General features: G+C 34.6%; 4 protein-coding genes across 4 annotated transcripts; 1 reads left to right on the top strand and 3 right to left on the bottom strand.

The window, feature by feature from the left end:
* Position 1: 1 nt before the first annotated feature.
* LOC143910743 (tubulin polyglutamylase complex subunit 2) lies at positions 2-1,057 on the bottom strand. The gene is made up of 6 exons (XM_077429341.1): positions 982-1,057; positions 822-925; positions 717-768; positions 491-675; positions 226-399; positions 2-163 (listed from the first exon to the last, which is right to left on the bottom strand). The coding sequence occupies exons 1-6, from the start codon at positions 1,055-1,057 to the stop codon at positions 2-4; spliced, it is 753 nt and encodes a 250-aa protein (XP_077285467.1).
* Positions 1,058-1,883: 826 nt separating this feature from the next.
* Fbw5 (F-box and WD repeat domain containing 5) lies at positions 1,884-8,502 on the top strand. Its single transcript, XM_077429773.1, has 9 exons — positions 1,884-2,395; positions 4,798-4,955; positions 5,104-5,281; positions 5,500-5,722; positions 5,796-5,964; positions 7,272-7,618; positions 7,690-7,902; positions 8,011-8,158; positions 8,230-8,502. Exons 1-9 carry the CDS (start codon positions 2,194-2,196, stop codon positions 8,317-8,319), a joined length of 1,728 nt encoding a protein of 575 aa, XP_077285899.1. The 5' UTR covers positions 1,884-2,193; the 3' UTR covers positions 8,320-8,502.
* Positions 8,419-14,254, bottom strand: LOC143911053 (E3 ubiquitin-protein ligase PPP1R11-like). Its single transcript, XM_077429775.1, has 3 exons — positions 14,050-14,254; positions 8,963-9,080; positions 8,419-8,881 (listed from the first exon to the last, which is right to left on the bottom strand). The coding sequence occupies exons 1-3, from the start codon at positions 14,134-14,136 to the stop codon at positions 8,733-8,735; spliced, it is 354 nt and encodes a 117-aa protein (XP_077285901.1). The 5' UTR covers positions 14,137-14,254; the 3' UTR covers positions 8,419-8,732.
* LOC143911052 (succinyl-CoA:glutarate CoA-transferase) lies at positions 9,177-14,221 on the bottom strand. Its single transcript, XM_077429774.1, has 3 exons — positions 13,723-14,221; positions 11,584-11,761; positions 9,177-11,513 (listed from the first exon to the last, which is right to left on the bottom strand). Exons 1-3 carry the CDS (start codon positions 14,006-14,008, stop codon positions 10,733-10,735), a joined length of 1,245 nt encoding a protein of 414 aa, XP_077285900.1. The 5' UTR covers positions 14,009-14,221; the 3' UTR covers positions 9,177-10,732.
* Positions 14,255-14,544: the final 290 nt, after the last annotated feature.

Genomic DNA, 14,544 nt, shown 5'->3' with positions numbered 1-14,544 from the left:
ATTATTTTGTATTTGTTACACGTGTTGAATGTTTCACTGGCACCTTAAAAATACTAGGGTCAATGTGATTTAGAGGAGCGTCGTTGTTTGTAGATCCCACAAGTCGACTGTTTTTTTCTCCTTTTTCCATCAGCAAATGTGGTGCCATCAGTAAAACAAGTTGCTAAAAATTCTAACATTGCTTAAATTATTTATTCATATCTACTTTAAATATAATGATACTACCTCTGCCCATGGTGCTAAACCGATCTTTGAAAACATTGCTTGCCATCCTGGTAGACCTTGGTGAACTAAAGCCATTCGAAAATAATACACAAATGTATCAGCCAACCATGTCCATCCTCCTTCAATATCAAGCAGCCAAATTGACCATGCATTTTCAGAGTGAATTAAACAAACCTACGATGTAAATATTATATATATATGTACAGAATTATAAGGTTTATAAAACAACATATCAAATTACTTTCATACTAAATGTACATAATACCTTTCCACTTCCTTTATATTCGTCCAATTCAAATATTTTACTTTTAATCCCTATTTGAGACGATTTGTCGGTTGCATTAATTTGATTATTCGGCAAATTATCGAGTAATTCTTTTGAGTTTTGTAAAAGAGTTAAATCGCTTAAAGAATTGATATTGATTTTTCCAACAGGCAGTGACTCTTCATCTAAATTATATAAAACAGACTTTAACCGTATTATAAATTACCCTCTGATATTTCTTCCAATACTAACTTGAATATTGAAAACTCCACTTTAATCTAAAGCCATCCGTTGATAAATAAAACTGTCTTATATCATCAGGTAGTGATACAGAGTGACGTTGTTCCCATGACGAAAGAGCTACCCTATCTACGGGCAGTCGACGTTCCACAATAACATTAGCAACTCTCTGATTTGACTCTGAATAATTGTTAACTTTAAATGTTTTGAATAAATTTGAAATTTTAAAATTTTTGTAAAAAATAATTTACCTAATGACTTTGTTACTCCTAATACCAAATTCTCGTAGAAAGAGTCTTCTGATATGACATCCACACAAAAGCTCATTTTGCCAACAATCAATAACAGTTTCCTAGTAACAGAGTTTTGGTAAATACCTTCCAAAAAAATCAACTCAATTCTAACATTCTTTCTATTATAAAGCATCTCTTATTTGAATGGAAAAATTCGGTAATAAAAATTTTATTGGAAATAAATGCAATATTTTTAGAGGTTGGGTGATTATTCCGCAAAAAGCGTTTTCTCGCACGTCACTAAAATCTCGATCACGGAACATCTGGCACCCAAAAACTCCATTAATCATTGAAATATTGTACTAACGAAAACTCTAGTGCTAGATATTCTGTATTCACGATTTTTGTGGCAACGATTGTCGTGCGCGCGATCACAATTTTTAGAATGTATGAAGTTTCAGCCCAATCCGTTGAATGATTTAGGAAAAAAAGAGGAGACCTACACGGTGAGCTACCACTTCAGGTCACCGATATATATGTCAACGATAAACATTTCAGTAACTGATACTAGGTCTCAGTTTGATATAATTAACAGTGTTCCAATAATCTTCAAAATACACAGACACATACTAACGCAAACAAACATTTTTACTAGATTATGAAAACGGATCAGTGATCGATTCTGGATCGAATCAGTTAAAATTTCGAATTCGAATTTTCACATGATCGCAAAACTTCATCTGTTGTTACTACACACATAGATAAAGTAATAAAGCAATTTTCAATCTCATATTTTTTTGTATTTACATCTTTTTAATGCTTATAAATTCGCATAACATTATAAATTATTATTTAATAATAAACGATCATACATGGCTTTAAAAATCGCTGCTTGGATAAATGTCAGCGATAGTGTGGCCATGCGCTAAAATCATCCCGGCATGGCCAAATCTTTACGTCATTCAGAATTATTTTACATGCGATTCTTAATTCATTTTGAAATATTCACTGTCTCATTTGTTAAAAAATGCAAGTAGTGGTTTTTTTTATTTTGTTTAGATCGATGAACGCCTTTTTAAAAGCTCTTTTAGTTGTTGATTTTGATTGATGAAAGTGCGATTTTGAACTTTTTGTATATGACAACCCCGTTTAGTGATGGTTTTGGTGTTGCGGGATCAGGAGCAAGAGCTGGGGGGTGGGGGTTGAGGGCTGAGGGGTTGGGGGGGCGCGATGAGCCACTCACCAGCTGGATGGGCGGATGCACCTGAGCCTGTGGTGTTGCGATGGATGTCCTGGCTGGATGCCCACGACGTGCTGGCTGCAGGAAGCACCTGTCGTTCCTGGCACAGACTTGCTACAGACCAGCTCCTGTGGCGGCACCTCCTCACCAGGGATTTCCATCTCGGCCACACTCCACATTCGCCTCCAATCGGTATACAATCACTTACTCATTTTTTACTCTTGTACAATATTTATCACACTTCTTATGAGGTAACCTTTCATAGCAAATTATCAAAACAGTTCCCGAAATAGGACTAACGTCTCTTATCAAGTTTTGTTCTAGATTTTTAGTGTATTTCATCGTTACGTGAGCACAATTTCAAACGTTCGAAATACTGATGCCGTTCAACTGACGATACACTAATTAAATTTGTTTTTAATCTTTCATATTCGGCAATAAATTGTCTCGGTGAAAATACAGAACACTAAAAAAATAAACTGAAAGTTACCAGAGCTTTGCAAGTCATTCGTTAAACTATAAAATTGTAAGGAAAACAGTTATGAAAATTATCCAAATAGTTATATTTGTTGCATTTCAAGTGTACATTTCGTTTATGAACATACTAGTATGTTCATACACTCGAGGTTGTTTATTTATTTATTTTTATTTATACTAGGAAGGCCTAACAGGTAACCCCAATGCGACTTCCTGGCCAGAAACATTGAACATTTGATACAGGCATTATCAGCATTATACAAAGCAAACAAATCAATTAACATTCAAAGAGACATCTATGGTCAAATTTGTAAATTTGTAGCATTTTACACAATTTAGCGAAATTCGAGTTGTTGAAAACTCAAGATTTTGCGAGAAAATGGGTAAGGTTGCCGATTTGTTTGAACAGTTTCAATGAAAATCAGATAAAACAGCAAACTCTGATAGAAAACGATCGAACTAGAGTCACATATTCAAGGTCTGGCCAGCAGAAACCAGTGGGATTTGAACCCGTGACCATTAGGTTCAAAGCATTATATGCTAACCACCAGTCTATTCCGCTGGTTATGTGGAGCGAATCGAATTGTGTCTTTGCCCTTGTGTGAACGAAGATATTTCAGGCAAGGTCGGCTCTATATGCTCTTACAGGAAAACGAATATGATTTTTGTTTTATGGGGTAATAGATGAGATCATCGACCTTCATTTAGGATAGTACAAGCTGTGCTATATCCCTATAGTGTACACAAAATAACAAAGCACAAGGTATTAGACATAGTAGGTTTAAATATTCTCAATCGTTTCTGTGTATGTACGCTTAAGCTTTTGACTGTTAGCACTTAAACTAAAATCAGGGCCGGCTCAAAGGGGCAGCAGACTAGGCATATGCCTAGGGCGCCATAGACAGGGGGCGCTACGAGACGCCCCCATTTTTCTTTTTTCGATTATTAAATTGTAAAAATAATTTGGCTTTCTTTAAACTTATAAAACATTCTGGGTGACCGTGAAAAAGTTAAAAATATTCGTTTATCATGCATACATATGAAAAACGGTTAGTATACATATCAGTGGCGTGCGGTTAAAGTCTCTCTCCCCCCGTCGTACATCCTCACTTAATTTGCGCGAGCAGGATACAACAGGAACAAGAGGAACAGGCTTTTCCTCCCGTATCCTGCGCGCGCACATTAAACAAGGCTGTATCACAAAAAGAGAGATAATTTCACCGCATGCCACTGATATATATTATATATAATATATGTACGTAGTACCGTTTACCATGCACCCCTTTTTTTTGATCTTTCGACTTAAGATTTTTCGATCTTTGCCTTCCGATATTTGCTTTTTCGACCTTTTCACTTTCGGTCCCGTGAGGTAGACCCAAACATTCTATATTCAACTTAATTTGTTTACTCGAAGTCACAATACTGATTGTAAAATATTATAATTTACGAGGAACGCAAGAAGTTGACTGTCAAATATCAACGACTCACAAATAAACTTGTAAAACAGCAAACTCTCGTCAGTACAAATGGTAATTTGGAATTGTATTTTATATAAAATACCGCTGTAACATATGTAAGTATATATACATATATATCAGGGATGGATTTGCTTCACGAAATTAAATATCTTAACCAATCATATACGATAGAAGAAATGTCACTCTATAAAATTCTTCAATTCATTGTTGAATATAAATTAATGTCTTCATTACCGAATTTATACAAAGTTATCCGTATTTTATTTTTTTATACATAAAAAGCGCCTATTTTGAATAAAATTTTAAATATTTTTTTTTGTTTTTGTCTTAATATATTTTTCTTCAACATAAAATTTCAAGAACTTTTATGAAATTGATTGTTTAAAAATTTAAACCAATCTGCCTAGAGACGCCATATATACTCGGGCCGGGCCTGACGAAAACCAATGTAACAGTTCGTGTATGAATAAACTAGTATTTTCATGAACGAACCGGAGTGAACACTGGGACTGTAACATATATGTACATACATGAAATTGTGCAATAATGTGTTCATAAAAATGTGCATAATTTAAAAACGTCCGTATCCTCAAAAAAAAAATCACAAATTTAATTTAAAGTAATCAAATTGTTTTACAGGATCTGGAGGATGGCTGGAAGAATACAAGCGCCTATCGCGCGATATACCAATAATCTTGACCCAGTGCATAGACGCTCACTCTAATCAAGTTTTGCACGTGTCGTTTGCACACAACGGAACAATGTTCGCAACCACATCCAAAGACGGAACAGTCATGGTAATAGACTACACGAATTACGAGTGTGGAGAGTGCAATATTCAAACACCTCTATGAAATATAAAAAACATATTCATTTACAGTAAAGTTTTGTCCTCTCGAAGCTGGTAATGTTATTTGTGAATTGTATGATCGTAATGTTATTCAGGTGTGGAACTCATCGTATCCATGTACATTAAAATATCAACATGATATGAAGGAGTTCAGTTGGAAGTATACCCAATTTACGCAATTCAATTCGTCCGATACTTTGTTGCTCGTTAGCGGAGTTCATTTTGGGTCCAACCTAAGCACTTCCGGTGAAATCGCAGTGTTCACTTTACAAAGTTTGTATGAGCTTGATAAAATTGAAATCCTCCTTACATAATACACAATTATAACAGCCAACAATTCATGTTGATAATTTAATACCACAGCTGTGATCAATTAACAAAACATATCGTCTGTGTGTGTGTGTGTGTGTGTGTGATCTGACGTTTCTTGATGTCCACTTGATCGTTTTTAGATTGTAACACAATATAAGAATCGATTGATTTTTTTATAGATGAATTTCTGCTACAGTGTAGAGTTGTAAATAAACCGTATGATATATTCGGATGTTGGATTAGCGAAAGCCATTTGCTGTCTGGTGAATTGCACTGGCTCGGACATTTGACGAGTGCCACTTTCCTGTGGATAAATAAAGCGTCCCAAGAGCCCGAGTCTGAACATACTCCAATACTGTCACAACTATATAGATTCTACAATCCAAATGCTAGTACTGTTAGGTATGTTCTTTGTTTGACGTTTACTGATTATATAAATTTTTGCCACTGAATGTATTTATGTGTCATTTTTAAGATCTTTATTGGTTGGCGATTGCAAATGGAATAATGATGATATTAATAAAGAAGATGTTATACATCTTCCAAATGAGGATATTTTTAGACCAAGAACTAACAGTCAAATGACAATATTTTATGATAAGGAATACACATCACCAGCTATAGTAAATGAATCTGAAGAAGAGGTATGTACTTGATTCGGCCACCGGTTTCATTAGTCATTTAGAATTAATCGGGACTGTGGAGCTGGAGCATTTCAAGCAGAGTTGGAGTCGGAGTCATAAAAAATCAACTAACTGAATTTTTTTATTATTTTTTACTTTGTCTATGTATGTACGTAGTAACAATAGATGAAGTTTTGTGATCATGCGAAAATTCGAACTCGAGATTTTGACTGATTCGAACTCAGAATCGATCACTGATCACGTTTTCACTATCTAGAAAAATGTCTGTGTATTTTTTGAATACTGTTCGTCCTATCGAGCTGAAACTTATTATCAGTTACTGAAATTATTATCGATAAGACGTTCATTTTTAATTAATTTTTAAGTTGACCGAAAGTGGTACCTTCCCTTATAGGTGTCCTCTTTTTTTTAAGTTTTTGAATCCAGATTGAAATTTTTTTACATGTAATAGAAATATAAATTTCATACCCTAATATTTTTACCTCAACCGGAAGTAGTACTTTTACTCAGAGAATCAAGGTTTTTTATGTTTTATTCAGAAATCTTTTGGTTTATTGGACTGAAATTTCATATCTAGAAGGTTAAGCTTAATATCATTTTATATATACAATTTGGTGAGCATCTGTCAACCGGAAGTAGCAGTTTACTCTTGTTCGATTTTTCTTCCCCTTTTCTCCACTTTTATTGAAGTAAATCCATTAATAAATTGAAATTTAATAATTTCCTTCTAAAAATCATGAATTTAAATTGCATTATAAATAAAATCGTTTAACTAATCATATTTGATGTGTTTTGGCCAAAACCGATTGTTTCCTCCATCTCATACTTTTGTTCATTGAATTGATTTGTTTTATGTATGAAATTCATACACGTAGACAATGAATGCACTTACTTTTTATTTATACTTATTTCAATACCAATAATTCAATAAATTGGGTTACATGTCAATTTTTAGTGACTTTTTTTAATTCCTTTATATTTTGAAAATCGCTATTATTTTCATTACTAATAATTTTATTCGTTGGCAATAAAAGTTAATTTTACTAAAATCGTTCGAGTCGGAGTCGGAGTCGAATCATAAAGTAAAGTCCGAGTCGAAAATTTTTAACCGACTCCACAACCCTGGAATCAGTCAATGATAAAAGTTGTAAATCAACATTTCAAAGGCCAAAGTTCATTAACTTGTTTTACAATTGGTAAAAACATTGATGTAGACTGTATGCTACAATAAAATCAAACAAAACTATAGTAGTGTCAACTACCATTTCTCAATCTCATACTAAATAAAAAAAAATCCCATTAAATAGGGTTCCAGCGAAACCGACTCGGGCAGTTGGAGTGGATCTAGTCAAGATGAAGATTTAAAAAATAAGTTACTTATATTCACCATTGGTGCCGACACTTATACACCGCATCGTATAGGTTTTAAAAAAATCGACAAGATCGAATTTCCCCGTCGACTATCTCCCGGACCATCGATAAAAGAACGTATCGCGGCTCGCAAGCGAGAACTTGCCAGGGAGAGGGAACGTCAAGAAGGCGATCATCCAAATTGGGAAGACTTTGAAGCCGTCAAAGACATGTTCGACGTGCCGGACAAAGTGATAGACATGCGCGGCCACATCATAGGCATGGCCCTGTCTCCCGATAATAAGTAAGGCGGGGAGAATGACGATTTTGTTTATTTCAATTTTAATCTGTATTATAAAATATTTTATATTTCAGATATCTTTATGTAAACAGTCGTCCATGGCCTCCTGACTATATAATTAATAATCCGCTAGCGCCTCCTCCGTTGGCTTCACACATTGATATTCACGTTATAGATCTGACTAAACTTACAATCGTCGGGAGAATGCTCAGAGCTCAACAAGATTATACATCACACTCTGGATGCTTTTTCATATTCCTAGACGTCTCTGATAAATATGTAGCTAGGTAATAAATGATTAATAAGCAAACCTTCCAATATCCATTTGTATTACAAAATCCTCAACTCTTCCATTGTATAAATTATGTTTTTATCAAATTTTTTGTATTTTCCAGTGGTGCTGAAGGTGCTGCTTATATATGGGACAGACATTACGGAATCTGCCTTACACTTTTACCGCATTCTGATTGTGTTAATGCAATCGCATTCAACCCTACCAATCCACACATGTGCGTCACCGTCTGTGATGACTATTCTATAAGGGTAATGTTTTATTTGTATAGTGTTTTGCAGAGTCGATTGTTTAAAAATTATAATGTGTCAAATGCTTACAGGTGTGGCATTCCCGTTCATATACAAAAAGACTGAGAATAGGCGGTAGGGGTCAAACTGAAGGAATTGCTTTTCATACCTTGCGAAATTGATGTTATACACATATCAAATCTAAAAAAATATAGCAAATGGTTGCGTATTATCTGTTAAATGAATCTTATTATACATATTTATTAATAATTGTATTAAATTAATGTTAACATTAAATTTTTTAATGTGTTGGATTTTGTATATTTATTTCGTAGACAATACATTTGATATTTACAAAAGAGAGGAACAATGAAGGTTTTTTTTTCATAAAAACAACATTCTTATAAATAGTTTGAATTATATAAACACAATATATTTACCATAATGAATTTTAAAATTCCACTCGTTCACATCTTACTTAGCCATCTCCAGGAGGTTAACAATTTTATCAGTACTTTTTTTATATAATTTAATAAAATACACATAATTTACAAAAGGAATAATTACATTTTCAAATAGAATATTTAGAAAAAAATTAAGTCGGATCTTGGTTATCGGGAGAACCGGGTGGCTTAGGTTGCTTTTTTCTCCTTTCGACATGGCCAAAACAATTATCACATTCGTCACCGGAATCCTCTGAATCTGATTCACCAAATTCTTTTTTCTTTTTATATATGCAACAACCTACAATTTTAAATAATTAAAATACATATGTAAAGCAAGGTATTATTTGATTGAATTGATTTTTATGCGGGATATACTTACACTTTGATTTCTTCTTATTCATATTTTCATTATCAACAGTGTCGTTTGACCACTCGACTTTCTTAGCCACACGAGGTTTCCTCAACGTTAAAACTGCAATTGTAGAGGGTTGTGTATCCTGAAAATGAAAGTTCACATTATTCAATTTTTTTTAATAACATTGTGATATTATTTATTATAAAACTGTCAAAAGATGTCTTTTATTTTTACATACATTATATGTACCATGACAAGAATCACCCCAAGATGACACATATGGTTAGATTAAGTTTTGTTCATAAGTACTAACAATTTTTCAAACATAACAGTACATAGAATATAATATAATATTGTAACGTGGAAACATGATAGAGTATCCACTGTCTGAGTGCATTAGTGGGAAAACAATACAGACCCCGCATTAGGCTAACGGGACTCAGTAAGTGCCCCAACAAAGGATACACTGGAGTTCTCACAGACCTGGGCGAGTGCGTGCGTAAACAATAGACTCGCCAGAATAGACCTTTAAGTGCCTAGACGATTGATACATTAATGGATCGGGGAAGCTGTGCTGTGTAACTTGTCCTTTATAAGGTGGTACACACGGTAGATCAGATTATTCTGGAGTTAGCGGTGGTTCAGTGTGGACCTCTAGAAGCGACTCTGGCCTTTAATTTGCATCCTGAATCCACCCTCTATGCAACAATATCATAGAGACATCTATTGACAATCAGCAAATTTGAGAGAAATACATTATGTGGGTAGCATTTATAAGATTCAACAAATTCGAGATGTTAATAACTCGAATTTGCAAGTAACTGAGGGAGGGGATACCGATTTATTGGATTCATCACAATAATTAAAAACTAGAAAAATCTAAAATTCTAACAGAAGACGGTCGATATGTTTCTTTAATAACCACAAGACCTCGGCAGCAGCGTATTTGGCCGGGACTTGAACCCACAACCTACTAGTATGCGATAGCTTTATCGGTGCACTACGCCAGAGCCATGCAACCTCTTGATATTCGCGGCACACATTGTTTACGACTCGTAGAGTTTTGTCAGCTACAGACATACACATGTACTTCATCGGCAGTCGCTAGCTAGTACGTACATACATAGGTGACAAAACGTTAGCTAACATTGTAACATAATCACTAGCACGCGTTAGAAGTGGAACCCGCGGCAAAAAAACTATCGCGTCACTTGGGTTGAGATGCTCTGTACTACGCTGTGGTTATAGTAAAATGAGTATTGATTAAAAGGATGGATGTCTAATTTTTTTCCATAGGTTTTGAGTTGTGTCATTTAAATCTATGTATGTATATCATAAATAGTGGTTACAAATAAGCTTCGCTTGGCATTCATAACATTAATTTGTTTGTTTATTAAATTTATGTGAATCGAAAAAAAAATGAATATTTAACGACAGCCAATGAAAAACGAATTACACACAAAAACAGTCTTTGTTTTATATTTAAAATTAAAAAATAAAAACACAAATATATGTAGAACAAATATAATTTATTTAAATCATAACAGAACTAAACCTCTGCTTAAAAAAAAAAGAACAAAAGTTACTTATCAATTTATCACGACAAATCAAACATAATATGGTATATTATTTATGTGCGTAATTTGATAACGTATTACAATTGTAAACAGACTTGTTGAATCGCACACTTATCTTGAAATTTATATTACCGAGTACGTGTTTAATAATAATCACATGTGTACCAAATATTAAAAAAAAAAAATGGTGTTTGCTTTAAAAATATCACTTTTAATCTCAACAAACTATACCATCGGCTCTAAGTGATGATACTTTATCTTTATCATAGCCTAAAACATCGATTAGTGTTTCATCCGTGTGTTCTCCTAGTAATGGAGGTCTCATTCTAATTCTATTACCACCATCGCTGAACTTTGTCGGTGGCCCGACAACCTTAATTTTCCCAGCTGTCGGATGATCTAGTTCTTCGACGAGATTTATACTACGGATATGTTCATCCTCGAATACTTTATCGAATTCGTTTACTGGGCCGTGAGGAAACGGACTACCCTTCAACGATTTCAACCAATCATCAGTGGTTTTAGTAGAGAAAATACTCTCCAATAACGATAGAAGTTCTTTACGATTTTTGACTCTCATTTTATTAGACGAGAACTTTTCATCGTAGGATACATGTTTGATGTTTAGAATACTACACAATGCTCGAAACTGTTCATCAGATCCTGTACCGATGATAATGTAACCGTCTTTTGTGTGAAACGCTTGATACGGAACGATGCTGGCGTGTGCTGTTCCTAATCTTCCCGGTATCTCCCCGGCGTTGAGATAATTGGATCCCAAATTGATCAAACTACCGACTTGCGTGGACAAGAGATTGCAATCAATTTTCTGACCCCTACCAGTCCGCTGTCTCAAAAGCATAGCGGCCATGATAGAACCGTAAGCGTGTAGCCCCGTAGCTATATCGGTCATAGCGACGCCTGGTTTAACTGGTCCACCGCCTTCGTCGCCCGTAATACTCAGCAATCCTCCATAACCGGCAGCTATTACGTCGTACCTGAACAATATTTTATTTCAACACGTGAGTATAATTTTAATATTTTAATTATTTTAACAGTGCGTAATACCCTGGCTTTTTGGAATACGGCCCGTCGGGACCGAATCCGGTAATAGAACAGTAAATAAGATGTGGTGCAATTTTCTTCAACTTTTCGTATCCGAGTCCCAATTCATCTAATTTTCCAGGTACGAAATTTTCGACCAAAATGTCGCATTTCTTTGCCAGGTCATGTATGATGGATATTCCTAAAAGTTTACAGCAATTTTCTTTTTTTAGCTAATAACAAATTATTATTAGTTACATTCAAATAATTTTATTTGAGTTCTTTATTTTTTGAACAGCTTAGATGTAAAATAGCATGAACGCAAACGTTTTCTGATAATGAAGTTGATGTGTTTATATGATTAAGATTGCTGGATTGATAAAGAAAAAGAAAAAAACGTTATACAAATTATAAAGTAAAAATATTTGTTTTATTTAATAATTTATATCAATAGTTAGTGCATGCTTTATGTAGATATGAAATGTTAAGTTAAGCTGCAGAAATCTTACAACATACTGGTTATTTCACATTCACTTTCATGAGAACTGAACTGTATATAGCTGTGTTATAATTAGACCTATGTATGTAATTTTTTTTGTAATAAACATTAGCTTAATATTTGAGTTTTAAAATCATCTTGTTTCTACACTTAACAATTTATGGTATTGTTATACTAATTTGACCTTCCTGAATAAAATACTGATTCTGTTCCGCAGTTGACACATGACGTCAGAACACATGTTAAATCGAAAAGTAAATTGTAGAGAAGGTCAACTGATTATGCTAAAAAAAACATATGCATATAAAAGTCGTATCAATTTGTGAGTCCGAATTATATTTCAAGTCAAACTAAACACACTAAATAGTAATTATAAGAATTAATTAGTAATATTTATGAATGAAAGGAAAAGTTGTTGAGGGCAATTGTATATGTAAATTAGGTCAACTGAAGTGATTGTTCCAATTATTGTATCACATTATTTTATAGCATTCATGATTCCTAACATTAAAATGGGTGTGAGAGAATAATTGAAAAGTGGATTTTTTTTAAATAAGGGAAAAATATAGCCGTTGGATAAGTTAATGATTGACAGTGAATTAAACATTCCTATCAGAAAGTAGTGAACAGGATTACCATCGAGAGCATAAAAGGTCTTTAATATTTTCACTTCAAAATCCAAATGGCAAACGACTTTTACTTAGCCAACAATTGCAGAGTTTCCTTTCACTCCTAAGCAAGTGTTTCGTTCTACGACGTTATATCTCATTACTTATATAGAGGCTGAACTACTTGATAGGATAGAAATAGAGAGTTAACACCTAGGTTTAGAGATATATAAAAACCATAGAAGTAGAATGCATAGAATTTCTCTCAGCCTCAAAAAATGTTGCTACAAAAACTCTGCGCGGCAGAGTTTGTTCATTGTTTGCTAAACTTTGTCTCTCTTCTGACTTTCCGTCTCTCTCTTCGATGGCTCGCTTTTAGACGATACTTTTGTTAACAATGACCATTATATGCATTCTACTTCTATTCTACGAAAAAGAAAAGTTGCAAAATTTTTTAAAGTGACCATATGTTTTGGTTTTACAAGTATGGTATTGATTTTTTTGGTATCTGTCCTGATAAGGGGTGAGATAAAATCAGTACATTTTTTTTTTCATCCAATATAACTTTTTTTGTATCTAATATATGGATTGAAATATTCAAAGCCATTAGCGGAAATGATGTTTCCTTAAAAATATTGGCAATCAAGTTGAATATTGTTTCCGTTTACCAGGAACAAATGCACTTTCCTGAATGACTTCTTTCTTAGATGAACAATGCTAAAACGCAATCGAACGTTGAAACTTTAAAATGTTTGCTTATCGCATATAATTTTATCACGGTATAATTTTAACCAGTCTTGTGATGAATGTTATAAGAGCATACAAGAAAATGTATAAATTATTTAAAATATGTGCATCCATGATTTTATAATGTTCGTTAGCGTTTATAAATGGTCACTTTTTACACTTTGACAAATAAGGTGTAAAAGAACTGGATCGAAATACCAACTTGCTATCAGTATAAAGATAAAATAAACAAAGGTTTGATCCAATCGAGTTATGGTGGTCGAAAGACTTGTGCAATCATAGTAGTCCCCAGGAAAAGAAGTTGGATACCTTGGGGAGTTTTCAGATCGACACACACACTCATTTTGTTCCTATTGAGACAGACAAAGTAGCAGGTGACGTCAGAGTCGCCGACATAGGGAGGGCCCCAACGGCGCGTCTCGTCCCCGCCGGCCGGCCGCTCCACCTTGAACACTTTCGCGCCCAAATCGCCCAGCAGCTGCGTGCAGAAGGGCCCCGCCACCACCCGCGTCAGGTCCAGCACCGAAGAGCCCGACAGCGGGTCACGGAGCGCCCCCGCCACTCCGCAGACCGACCGTCTCCACATCGCGCTCATCTCGTAATGAATCAACGACAATGCCAATGCCAATGACTGACCTGCTGAGCGGCCGAGCCTGCTCCGGCTCCGGTCTCCGACTCCTCGTCGGGGGCGCACGAGGTGGCCGCCACCGCCGTGTTGCTCATCTTTCAACTTTTATCTCTTGGCTAGATTCACTTTTGTCTTTTTGGCACCTGCGCCCGACCCTTCAGTCAGGCCCTCTTTGGCCGTAGCTCCAAATTTTACGGCCGTCACTTTCAATATTTCGATTTGGCTGATTTTGACTTGGTTTATAAATATAAAACACGAATTGAAATTGAAAATATATCTTGGTATGCTGCATAATTAAACTGAGCAACAAAAAAAAATACCAGAGCGGAGACCAGCCAATCTTCACTAAGTTTGACTCAAAATTTAGGATTGTTCCGATCAAAGTGAGTATTGGAATCAATAGTCAGATATTTTTTCTATTAGTTTTTATATTTCATTGCTTTAAAATACTTCTAATTAATTGTCTAGCGAATTTTAAAATTCAAAAATATATTTTTTTTCCG

This window comes from Arctopsyche grandis, chromosome 4 (genome assembly GCF_051622035.1).
Source record: "Arctopsyche grandis isolate Sample6627 chromosome 4, ASM5162203v2, whole genome shotgun sequence".
NCBI classification, from domain to species: Eukaryota; Metazoa; Arthropoda; class Insecta; order Trichoptera; family Hydropsychidae; genus Arctopsyche; species Arctopsyche grandis.
Note: the sequence above shows the minus strand (reverse complement) of the source record. Positions and strands in the feature narration are given on the sequence as shown.

Excerpts from the sequence above, each read along its gene's own strand:
- LOC143910743 (XM_077429341.1), bottom strand. The coding sequence starts at position 1,057 with ATGAGCTTTTGTGTGGATGTCATATCAGAAGACTCTTTCTACGAGAAT. Across the intron at positions 926-981 it reads AGGAGTAACAAAGTCATTAG|TTAACAATTATTCAGAGTCA; the intron begins GTAAATTATTTT and ends AAACATTTAAAG. Across the intron at positions 676-716 it reads ATTGGAAGAAATATCAGAGG|ATGAAGAGTCACTGCCTGTT; the intron begins GTAATTTATAAT and ends TATATAATTTAG.
- Fbw5 (XM_077429773.1), top strand. The coding sequence starts at position 2,194 with ATGAGCCACTCACCAGCTGGATGGGCGGATGCACCTGAGCCTGTGGTG. Across the intron at positions 5,282-5,499 it reads CGCAGTGTTCACTTTACAAA|ATGAATTTCTGCTACAGTGT; the intron begins GTTTGTATGAGC and ends ATTTTTTTATAG. Across the intron at positions 7,619-7,689 it reads GCCCTGTCTCCCGATAATAA|ATATCTTTATGTAAACAGTC; the intron begins GTAAGGCGGGGA and ends TTTATATTTCAG.
- LOC143911052 (XM_077429774.1), bottom strand. The coding sequence starts at position 14,008 with ATGAGCGCGATGTGGAGACGGTCGGTCTGCGGAGTGGCGGGGGCGCTC. Across the intron at positions 11,762-13,722 it reads CGATCTGAAAACTCCCCAAG|GAATATCCATCATACATGAC; the intron begins GTATCCAACTTC and ends GTAAACTTTTAG. Across the intron at positions 11,514-11,583 it reads CCGTATTCCAAAAAGCCAGG|GTACGACGTAATAGCTGCCG; the intron begins GTATTACGCACT and ends AATATTGTTCAG.
- LOC143911053 (XM_077429775.1), bottom strand. The coding sequence starts at position 14,136 with ATGAGCAACACGGCGGTGGCGGCCACCTCGTGCGCCCCCGACGAGGAG. Across the intron at positions 9,081-14,049 it reads CAGGCTCGGCCGCTCAGCAG|GATACACAACCCTCTACAAT; the intron begins GTCAGTCATTGG and ends TTTCATTTTCAG. Across the intron at positions 8,882-8,962 it reads GAATAAGAAGAAATCAAAGT|GTTGTTGCATATATAAAAAG; the intron begins GTAAGTATATCC and ends TTAAAATTGTAG.